This window comes from Chlorocebus sabaeus, chromosome 15 (assembly GCF_047675955.1).
Source record: "Chlorocebus sabaeus isolate Y175 chromosome 15, mChlSab1.0.hap1, whole genome shotgun sequence".
Lineage (NCBI taxonomy): Eukaryota > Metazoa > Chordata > Mammalia > Primates > Cercopithecidae > Chlorocebus > Chlorocebus sabaeus.
In genome coordinates this window covers 310,312-321,976 of record NC_132918.1, presented here as the reverse complement: position 1 = coordinate 321,976, position 11,665 = coordinate 310,312, and the positions used below count along the sequence as shown (strand labels likewise).

Sequence of the window (11,665 nt, the reverse complement as noted above, 5' to 3'; positions counted from 1 at the left end):
AGCAAGGCCTCCCCTGAGCACTGAGGCAGAGCAGGGACGGTGAGGAGGCACAGCCAGGCGGCGGGGCTGAGGACAGCCGGGTGAGGCCCTAGAGATATCAGGTGGGACGCTTCCGTTCAGCAGCGCTGGTCCTCAGAGCTCTCATTGGTCAAATAGGAATCAACACAGGGGTCGGCATTCCTGTTAAAAAGAAAAAATCAATCCGCCATTAGGGATCCGGGCAAGGTGGCTCACCCCTGTAATCCCAGAACTTTGGGAGACTGAAGATCACTTGAGCCCAGGAGTTCGAGACCAGCCTGGGCAACAAAGCGAGACCCCCTATCTCTACAAAATCAATAAAATTAGCTGGGCCTGGTGTCACATGCCTGTGGTCCCAGCTACTGTGGAGGCTGAAGCGTGAGGATTGCTTGAGCCCAGGAGGTCAAGGCTGCAGTGAGCTGAGATTGCACTACTGCACTGCACCCTGGGCGACAGAGCGAGACCCTGTTTCAAATTAAATAAATACATGCATATATACATACATACATAAAAAATCAGCCACTGGGAGAGTGCCTTGTATACTGAGAGTGGCTTGGGGCAAGGAGTGAGTAGTTAGTTGCAAAGACATGGTGCTTTTGAAATGGCTAGCAATACCTCAGGTCCCAGAAGGTGGCAGCACCTCATCAAGCCACACTTCACCTAGCGGGACTAGGCAGGTATTTAATTTATTCTACAAGATTTCTTTATACTCTTTGTACGCTGCTATGTGTTAGACTCTGGGCTAAGCACTGGACATTATTGTCTATGTACATACCTAATAGAAAATCTAATACATTAATATAAAATATGTATAAAATTACATATATAACATAACAAAACTTCCTTAGGAAGCCTACATTTTAGTTGAAGAGGCAGTTAGCACAAATAAGTGAATTATCTTCATAACTATCAATTAACTCTCCAAACTCCAAGGCTTTATCTTCTCCAGGTTAGAGAGAAGTCCTTCTAGAATGTGTGACATATATCCCCTCCTCCTAGAACAAAATGTACTGAGCGGAACTTGAGTTCAAATACTGGGTCCACCAGGAAGTGATAGTGTTTGCCTATCCATGGGACAGATTAGATGAATTTTCCGAAGATGGTCGCTCCAATATCTCCTACCTCATATGTTATGCGCATAATGTGACTTTGATACTCTTTTAATTGAGAGAAAGAGGTCTTTGTGCCATCCCCTTGAATCCAGGCTGACTTATCACTTCAGTGGCAAGACACTTTGTGACTTCTGAGGCTGGGTCATAGAAGTCAATACAGCCTCCATCTCTGATGACATTGGAACCCAGCCACCATGCTATGAGGAAGCCTAAGTGTGCTGTGGAGAGATTATGTGGGAGGGAGCCAAGGTCCCCAGGCCACAGCATTGGCTGAGCTCCCAGCCAACAGCCAGCATCAACTTGTGGATATTCTTGGAAGCAGATATTCCAGTCTCAAGATGAGTTGTCCCAGCTGATACCACATTGAGCAGAAATGAGCTGTTCCTGTTTGTCCAACTGTAAGCAAAAGAAATGATTTTCATTATTTTAAGCCATTTAAGTTTTAGAGTGGTTTGTTATGCTGCAATAGATAGAGATAATTCATTAATTAATATTTATGAGTGCCCACTCTATGCTGGGCTCTTTGCTAAGAGCTGAGGATGTATGGTAAACAGGACAGACAGTCTGTGCTATTATGGAATTTACTGCCTGGGTGGGAAAATGGATTGCCATCAAAGTAAACTAATTTGCTGGCTAACCTAAACTTGAAGCTGTGACAAGGTTCCCAGGCTCCAAGCCCTTGTCCTTTTTGACCTTATCTCCAATATACTGCATATACAAATACCCTCCCTTTCCTCAGAGTCATTGTGACTCTCCAATGGGATAACAGCTATTAAGACCACACAAAAAGAAGCATGGGACTAAGAGTGAAGGTAGACGAGGATTTCTTAAAGGAAAGGGTTGTTCTTCCCCTCCCCTCAAGTCTGATAGGGGTCTTCAAGACAGCCATTGGCAGAGCTTGGCCTGAGTCCCTTGAGCTGACTGGGGTGCAAGAGTGAAGAGAACTGCCAAGGTCTCCTGTGAACCCACTTGAGAGGATGCTGGCAGGGCAAGGACCTGTGTGGGTGGGGAAGCCATCATAAGCAATTGGCTAGAGGTCGTGTCGTTCTTGTCAGGGAATGGTGCACCTGTGGGATGGTGTCTCCAGTGCACCCACCAGAGCACCCCACAAGAGAAAGAGCCAGCATTTGGACATCTGACCCACCCAGAGGGCATCAGCAACACTTTTCTGCCACTCTATCTCTCTTCTTTCTCCTTACCCAACTCTAGATGAGTCAGGAGTGGCATCATGAGTGGGTAAAGAGGAATGAGGAGTAGGGGAAGAAATAGTGAGGAAGCCAGCTACACTTCCTTTCCTCACCAGGTTTCCAAGCTGAGCCAGGGTAGCCTTCCATGTACCCACCTTGTCCATCTCCCCAGCCTGCCCAGCTTGTATTCCAGCCTTTTTGACCTCTCCAGGTCAAAACTCAAGGGATGGGGCAGGGAGACAGGTAAAGGGCAGGAAAGAGATTGAATGCCTGGGACTTCCCTAATGCATTGCTCCTGGAGTTGGCAGGTGGCTCTTTTTATTATTATTATTATTATTTTTTGAGGTGGAGTCTTGCTCTGTCACCCAGGCTGGAGTGCAGCGGTGCAATATTGGCTCACTGCAAGCTCTACCTCCCGGGTTCACGTCATTCTCTTGCCTCAGTCTCCCGAGTAGCGGGGACTACAGGGGACCGCCACCACACCCAGCTAATTTTTTATATTTTTAGTAGAGACGGGGTTTCACCGTGTTAGTCAGGATGGTCTTGATCTCCTGACCTTGTGATCCACCTGCCTCGGCCTCCCAAAGTGCTGGGATTACAGGCATGAGCCACCGCGCCTGGTCTGCAGGTGGCTCTTTTTATCATGGGTGTTTTGAAGGTTCTTTGGGGATGTCCATGCCACATATCCCCTGCAGTTACTGACACAGGTGATGTACTTTCCAGCCTCTCCTGACAATTCCCATTCAACCCCTGGTCCTAGGAGAACATCTATGCAAATCGGTTGGGCTCCTATTGGTCCTCCAGGCAGCCCCCATGGGCAAATCCTTTTAAGACATCTCTCTCCATCTCAACGTACCTGGGACCAAGTATTCTCAATTCAAACATTCCACCTCACTTCCAGGGCCTGTGTGGTTCTCTTTTCTAGGTTCTTCCACTGAGGGCAGACTATTATGCTAAACCATACACCTTTAGGCCTGGGAGGGTGGCCAAAGAGAGGGGAGTTTATGGATGTACCTTGGATCTGCAGTCTGGGATGTTCACATATATGCACTTCATGGTGCGAAACAGAACCAGGGACGAGAGGAAAAGAGGGATGAGGCCAGGGATCCATTTATTCTCTTGCCTCTGTCTGTAAATGCTACAGATAGGTGAGATAGGAGAGGAGGCTAAGATGTCCCCAGCAGCCCAGCAGAGGAAACAGCAGATGCTAAGACCCTGAAGCGAGATAGAACATTGTGCATTCTGGGGACAGGAAAGGGAGGGAAGGAGAGAGTGCTATCAGTCTCAGTAGGGGATGGAGGTGGACGGGTGGGGTAGGTGCATCACACAGAGCTCTGTGAGCCTTGGCAAATACTTCGATCTTATCCCAGAGTAGTGGGAAGTCTTGGAGTGGTTTAAACAGGTTAACAGTGTAAACAGACTGCATTTTAGATAGACCTCTTTTGCTGCTTTGCGACTTGGTGGTGGGGGTGTTGGGGGGAAGACACAAAGAATAGACGCTTGAGGAAGAGTTGGGGTATTGATGTCATAGTGAGACATAAGAAGTGATGACCTGAGCTAGGGCAGGGCTTCTGGAGATGGTATCATGGACCATCAGCCACCTCAGGCTGCCTCTGGGCCCATGCCAGCTTCCCCAAATATAGCCTGGTGGCAGGTGGTAAACTAAAAAGTGAGAACCAATTCAGTCACCATTTTTCTGCAAGTTGCCACTTCATTTCAGAGTGTGTGGCACTTGAATGCATCTTTCTTCCTTCTGGAGCTTAGACCAAAATCTCTGAGGCAGGAAGAGACCCTGAAAAGTCACGTTACATGAAGAATGATTCTGCACCTGCAGGGATCCGAAATGCACTTCAGTGGCATCAAGATTATTTTAAGCTAAAAACATCTGAACAAACAGCTGCTGCAGAAACAAATAAACAAAAAGTGCCTAAACTTTGCTGACTTAAGCAGGACCTCCTAAACACTGCTGCCATAAATCCCCTCTCTAGGAAGTTTACAGCCAGAGAAGAGACTAATCATTGTCACCATAATGAGGAATTGGTTAAACAAATGTTATCTGAAACTTCATACCTTCCATTTGTTCTTCCATGGAAGTCCTCTCTCCACCTCCGTTTCTCCTTGTTAAGTGGGTATATAAACCTCTATTTTGGGCTGTTCAGACAGCCATATTTATCTGAAGACTCCTTTGAATAAATAAACTTCATCTTTTTTCCCTGTTAATCTGTCTGTGGTTGGTTAATCTGTAGACTCTGAACATAAATAGGTAAAGAAAAAGTGTTTTCTCCCAACACACTTTCCTTTTGCCAACAAGAGTACGGGAGACTGGAAAAGATTTTCTGTCTGGTACTGGATTTTATCTTCCTGCCCTGCCAAAGTTGCTGAATAGCAGAGGGTTTGCTTATTGTCTCTTTCTCCCTCTCATGCATGTTAATTGGATTAGAAGAGGTGGAGGGAGAGACCATATAGGAGACTGCATTGCCAAATGTACTACTAAAGGGTGTCAGAATACTCCACCCTAAAATATGCTACACTGGCATAAGGATTATTTTGAACTGAAGGTAATTGTGAAGAGGCAGACACAAGAAAAGCTCTTTGCCCGCCCCCATTTGCCTAAAAACAGGATGTAACTTTACAAAGGAGTTCCTCCTCTATCAGGAAGAACAAAGACCGACGACAACTTTAGGCCCTCATCAGCCTGAAGGTGGCACCAGAGGAGTGGACATAACAGACTTTACTGACTAGCCCTTATCTACCACAAATTTCCCATATATTTGCTTTCCCACAATTTTCTCCACCTGGAGACTCAAGGTCTTTTTCTTTTGTCTTGACACTTCTCTAAGAATGTATTGTTCCTTGTTGAAGATGCTACATAACTGAAATTCTAAGCCACTTGTTTGAGAATTAATCTTTCCCTGAGCATTTTCCATATATATATAAAACATACATGTTAATACATTTCTCTTTGTTTTTCTCTTGTTAATCTGTCTGTTGTTACAGAGGGTCCCACACCAACTAGGAAGGGTAGAGGGGGTCAGCACGGTAACTCATGCCTGTAATCCCAGCACTTTGGGAGGCTGAGGCAGGTGGATCACCTGAGGGCAAGAGTTCAAGACCAGCCTGACCAACATGGCGAAACCCTCTCTCTACTAAAAATACAAAAACTAGCCAGGTGTGGTGGCAGGTGCCTGTAATCCCAGCTACTCAGGAGGTTGAGGCAGGAGAATTGTTTGAACGTGGGAGGTGGAGGTTGCAGTGAGCCAAGATCACCCCACTTCACTCACTCCAGCCTGGGTGACAGAGCAAGACTCCATCTCAAAAAAAAAAAAAAAAAAAAAAAAAGAAAAAGAAAAAGAAAAAGAAAAAAGAAAAAGAAAGGTAGAGGGAAAATTATTTTTTGTCCCCTACCTTATTTATATAAATCATTGTACTTCCAATTTAGCCACAAACAACGAAGGGCTGGTGTATGCTGTAGAATGGCTGAACAAAAGGAATGCTTTCTTGTTTTCAGAGTGATAATGGCCAGAAGGGTAGGTAAGTTATGCTGGTTTACATTTAGTCTGGTTTAATCGCACTTAAGTAGAATGCTAAATGTCACCAAGTGGCTGATTATACGTTGATTGGACCAAAACCAGATGAATAGCTTCTGCATTAGTCTGCTAGAGTTGTCATAACAAAATACCATCGACTGGGTGGCTAAAACAGCAGACATTTAGTTCTCACAGTTCTAGAGGCTGGGAAGTGCAAGATCAAGGTGCTGACAGATTCAGTTCCTGGTAACAGTGGCCACCATCTCACTGTGTGCTCACAGGGCCTCGTCTTTGTGTGCGTGCAGAGAGTGAGCTGTGGTCTCTCTTCCTCTTCTTATGAGGACACTGATTCCATCATGGGGCCCCACCCTTCATGACCTCATCTAAACCTAATTAGTTCCCAAGGGCTCTACCTCCTAATACCATCACTTGGAGGGGCTGGGGGGAGGGTGGCATTCGGGTTTCAACATATGAGCTTTGGGTGGTCACAAACTATGAGTCCATAACACCTTCTCTATAAATAAAGGCTAGTTAAAAAGTATTGTAATGAATATAATACCAAATGTTCATGTTAAAATGTGTTGTTGTTGTTGTTGTTCTTTCCGCCAGTCTTTTGTTAGATCTTGCCTGGAGACATCAAACCCTCCTTCCTGTTCCTTGCCTGCCAGAAACTCAATCTGCCCTTGCCAGGACTTATACATGGACTTATACATGGAGAAAGATTTTTCTGTCAGAAAAATCAAGTGTAGGAAAAAATCGTTGTGTTTCAATAGAAAACAATGCACCATCTGTAGCACACCTTCCTGCGTTATAAGATTCTAGGTCTGTACATTGTCCGAGCTATTTTGAAACGCTTTGTAAGTTATAACTGGTATATAAATGCTGTACTGTCTGGTAGTGATTTTAAATGACTTCCTCCTCACTGTGGAAAACTCAGTTTTGACCTCATTTGCAATTTATCTTAACATTCCTTTACTCCATATAAATTTGTGCTGTTTTGAGCTTTCCTTTAAACTGGTTGTAACACCTGCCTGCTTTTCTTAGATTATATAAGTGAAGTAAATTCTTCAACATGTGCTAATTTTTACATCTGTATGAGAGTCATGATTTTACCTTTTTCTGAAAATTATTGTTTAACACAGAGAAGCCTTTAGGGGGAAGTGGCAGGACTCGGCTTCCAAAGAAGAATGGAGTGAATCTCTGAGCCCTGTGTCTCCCCCATCTAGGTCAGTGGCCACGCATTCCCCAATTGCTCAGGCCCCGAAGCATTCAGGTCATTCTTGGCTCCTCCCTTTCTTGCACCCCCATCTCCAACCATGTATGGGCTAAATAATGTCTCCCCAAAGCTGTCTACATCCAAACCCTAGAACTTGTGAATATGTTTGTTGTCTTACACAGCAAAAGGGACTTTGCAGATATGGTTAAATTAAGGATTTTGAGATAGGGATGGATTATCCAGGCAGACTAATTGTACCACAGGGAGGCAGAAGCATGATAGTCAGAAAAAGGAGATGTGAGGATCGAAGCAGGGTTGGAGAGATGTGCTTTGAAAATGGAGAAAGTGGGCACATGCTAAGGAATGCAGGTGGCCTCTAGAAGCTAGAACAGTTGGGGGAATTCTCCCCTCAGAGCCTCGAGAAGGAACTAGTCCTGCTACTTGCTTTTAGCCCCATAAGACTATTTTCAGATTTCCTACCTCCAAAATGGTAAAGGAATAAATTTATGTTGTTTTAAACCAGTAATTTTGCATCATGTGTGTCCATAGCAATGGAAACCAATACAAATGCCATAGCAAATTATGTTGGCTTCATCTTGAAAATGTAGCCAGGATCCGACCACTTTTCCCCAGTGCTGTTGTTAGCATTCGGGGCCAAGCCAGTTACATTCCTTGCCTAGGCTGTTGCCATGGCCTGCATACAGGTCTCCTTGTTTACCCTGACCACCCAGCCTTTTCTGCTCCCTGGATGCAGTATTTGAGTCCCTAGATATGCTGCCTAGGAGGCCCTCTGGCTTTCACACCTGACACTTTCTCCAGTGCTTCAGTAGCTCCCAGGCAATGGCCATCCAATTCCATTGTCTTTATGATGACTACTTGATAGTTCGCACAGGCCTGGTATATTCCACCCACCAGAGCATTCCTTCCCTCCATGTGCCATCCTAGTTCACCATGCACGACAGCTTTGACAATTGCACTACCTCAGTTTGCTGGGGCTACTTGTACTTTACCTACAATCAGCATTGCTTTCTTGGACCACTGCTGGTATAAGCTGTTGCAGGTCAGGTTCTCTGGATTCTGACTCAGAGATCCAGATTTGCATGCAGGCAGGTTTTTGGGGAGTGCTCGTGAGATCAACACCTGTGGGAGAGGGATGGAAGCAGATGGACTCCCGTGGGGAGTGACGTGGACTGTGGAAATGCCATGCAGCCACAACCAAGGTCACTGCTCGCAATCCTAGAGGGAGCTCTGGAGCTGGAGCAGTGCTTTGGAACTGTCTGCACAGGGTGCAAGAAGGCCAGACTTTTATGCCATACATTAGTGAGTCATTGAATGTGTTAATTTTGAGAAAGGAGTGCTACTTTTTTTGTGTTTCTTTGTTTTTGTTTTTTTCTAGAGACGGAGTCTTGCTCTGTCGCCCAGGCTGGAGTGCAGTGGTGCAATCTCCACTCAATGCAACCTCCGCCTCCTGGGTTCAATCAATTCTCCTGCCTCAGCCTCCCAAGTAGCTGGGATTACAGGTGCACACCACCATGCCTGGCTAATTTTTTGTGTATTTAGTAGAGATGGGGTTTCTCCATATTGGCCAGGCTGGTCTCCAACTCTTGACCTCAGGTGATCCACCCACCTTGGCCTCCCAAAGTGCTAGAACTACAGGCATGAGCCACCACGCCCGACCAGGAGTGCTACTTTGAACAAGGCAGCGCTCTTCAACCATGAGCAACCCTTGGAGAGGGACTCACCTGAGAGCTTTTGGCTGCCAACCTTCAGGATGAGTTCTGAAAGGGGTGGGAGAGTAGCATGTCTGAGTGCCAAACTGTAGCATCTATCACAGTGAACTTTGATAGAAGTTACATTAGATTTTACCACTATCCTCCTTAAATTCCTCCAGTGGCTTAAAATGAAATCTGTGGGTAACAGATGCTATACACTCTGGCCACTGATTACCTTCAGAAGTATCTTACCATTCTCCTCCTGGCTTATGTGCTGCAGCTATAAGCCTTCTCTCTTGCCATTTGCTCAACAAGTATTTATTGAATATTGACTATGGATCAATGTTCTAGATTGGGGCTAGAACTGTGGACCATAAGCTAAATTGTGGGACTGCTTTTGTAGATAAAGTTTTATTGGAACACAGCAACACTTATTTGTTTAAGTCTTTTCTATGGTTGCTTTTGTGTTACAACAACAGAGTTGAGTAGAGGCCATACAGCCCCAAAGCCTAAGATATTTACTACTTGATCCTTTACAGAAAAAGTTTACTGACATTTCTTTTAGATCAGTGCTGCCTGATACACACAGACACATACACACACACACACTGCAGATCACAATTTAAGTTTATTTAAAAAGAGAAATACATTTTAGTAATATATTTTATGTAACCCAACATCTACCAATTATTTTAACATATAACTAGTATAATAAATTATCAGTGAGTTATTTTATATTTTTCTTTTAATACTGAGCCCTTAAAATTCTGTGTATATTTTACACTTATGGTGTATTTTGAGGTGGGACAGCCATTTTTCAAGTGCTCACTACCCACACGTGGCTAGTAGCTACAATATTGGATGGTGCAGTTCTAGAAGTAACACAGCAGTGAGTAAAGCTGACCAAATTCCCTGCCGTCATGAAGCTCACATTCCTATGGGAGAGAGAGGCAATACACAAATAGGTAAAGTGGATTTTATGCCCACTGGTGATAAGCGGTGCCCATGATATCACAGAGAACAAATGGAAGTGTTATATTTAGACAGACTCTCCTGGACTCTGTCTTGGCTGATCTCATCCCTCCCCTTGGCAGATTTTAATCTGTATGGCTTCACTGTAATAAAACACAACTATGAATACAACAGCTTTCTGTGAGTTCTGTGAGCCCTGCTAGCAAGTTATGTAACCTGAGGGTGGTTTTGGGTGGTTGTGCACCCTAAATTGCAGTTGGCGTCAGAAGCGAGAGTGGTCTCTTGTGGGGACTGTTCTCTCTAACTGCACAATTGGCTTAAACTCTTTGCAGAAGGTGATGTGTGAGTAAAGACCAGAAGAAAATGAGGGGACTGGCCAGGGGCTGTGGCCTGGGGCAGAGTGAGCAAAGGGGAGTGGAAGGAAATGCCTTCTTTACTCACTGCCTTAGATGAACCACTTTAAGCATAGACCAAATGCTCATGCTTTAAAATTGTAGCATCAGGATTAAGGTTTAGGTGAACATTGAGGTTAGGGCAAGGGGCTGAAGATTAAGGTGAGTTTTAGTGTTTTGTTTGGTCTAGGATTACAGTCGGGATGTGGCCAGGGTTTAGGCTTTATTGTTTAATATTCAGTGTTCAGACATTTCTAGTTAAGAGCAGTGCGGTCTGTTGGTCTGCAGCTGTGAAAAGAACACTCCACAGACTTGTGCCCACTGACGGCCTCCCCTGTGTCCCTGTGACCACAGCAGCAAATATGGACCCAGGAGCGCAAGTTGCTGATGAAGTATGTCACATTTTTCATGACATGAAAGTTCATAAATGCTGCATACCAGAAGAAATCAGGAAAAGAAAGAAGACTGTCATTTTTTGTCTCAGTGCAGACAAAAAGTGCATCATTGTAGAAGAGGGCAAAGAGATCTTGGCTGGAGATACTGGTGTAACCATAACCGGTCCTTTCAAGCACTTTGTGGGAATGCTTCCTGAAAAAGATTGCTGCTATGCTTTATATGATGCAAGCTTTGAAACAAAGAAATTCAAAAGAGTATTGTTTGTTTTTGTGGGCACCAGAACTACCACCTCTGAAAAGTAAAATGATCTACACAAACTCTAAGGATGGAATCAAAAAGAAATTTCAAGCAAATGAACCAGAAGATCTCAATTGGGTTTGTGTTAGATGGGTGGGTACTTGATTGCAGCTTTTGAAGGATCCTCTGTGTAGGCCATCATTCAGTGCCACAAATGGAAAGCTTCCATGTTTAATGTTATCCACTTGCTAAATAAATAAAGCAACCATATGTTTTTAAAGAAGAGAAAACAAGAGTAGTGCCCAGATAGAATGTGTAGCTCATGGAATTCAGTACTGGGGATCATGTTTACTTCCTGGTGTGTGCATTTGCTAAACAGGATTCTACTAAACAGCCAAGGATACATACCTTCTTTTAATTAAATAATAGAAGCCAATTGAGCATTGTCTTAGAGTTTGTGGAGAAAATGTGTAACCCTAGAAATTATGCCCATTCGTGTATTATCAATGTGTACAAGTCACAGAAAGACGTTTTGGAAAGTATATTGCCCAGGAACTTTTTCTGAAAAGGGTAATATGGCTGAAAGGATTCAGCCAAAAGAAAACTAAATTCAAATAAAATAAATTAAAAATCAATTAAAATGAAGACAGCTTCTGTAATAAAGGGGCATTTTTATGTGAAGAGTCATTTTATGTAACTATTGATAACAATGAAACCAGTTATAAATAGTTAAATCTAAATATTTCTGATAATACGAAAAAGAAAGAGGTTTGATGTGAAAAATTAGTAAGGAATTAAGCTTATATATTTTTCCAACACTTTGAGTCACATGAGGGAAGAAGTTACAGCGTCCAGAATTTTGACGATCTTTGAGGTAAAAAGTGAAGAGTTATTTA

At 43.9% G+C, this 11,665-nt stretch overlaps 1 protein-coding gene across 1 annotated transcript; it reads left to right on the top strand.

Moving 5' to 3' along the window:
- Positions 1 to 10,498: 10,498 nt before the first annotated feature.
- On the top strand, positions 10,499 to 11,217 carry LOC119620734 (destrin). Its single transcript, XM_073023814.1, is given in 3 exon segments — positions 10,499 to 10,776; positions 10,778 to 10,914; positions 10,917 to 11,217. Coding segments are annotated over 3 exon segments (462 nt in total). The 3' UTR covers positions 10,964 to 11,217.
- The last annotated feature ends 448 nt before the right edge of the window (positions 11,218 to 11,665 follow it).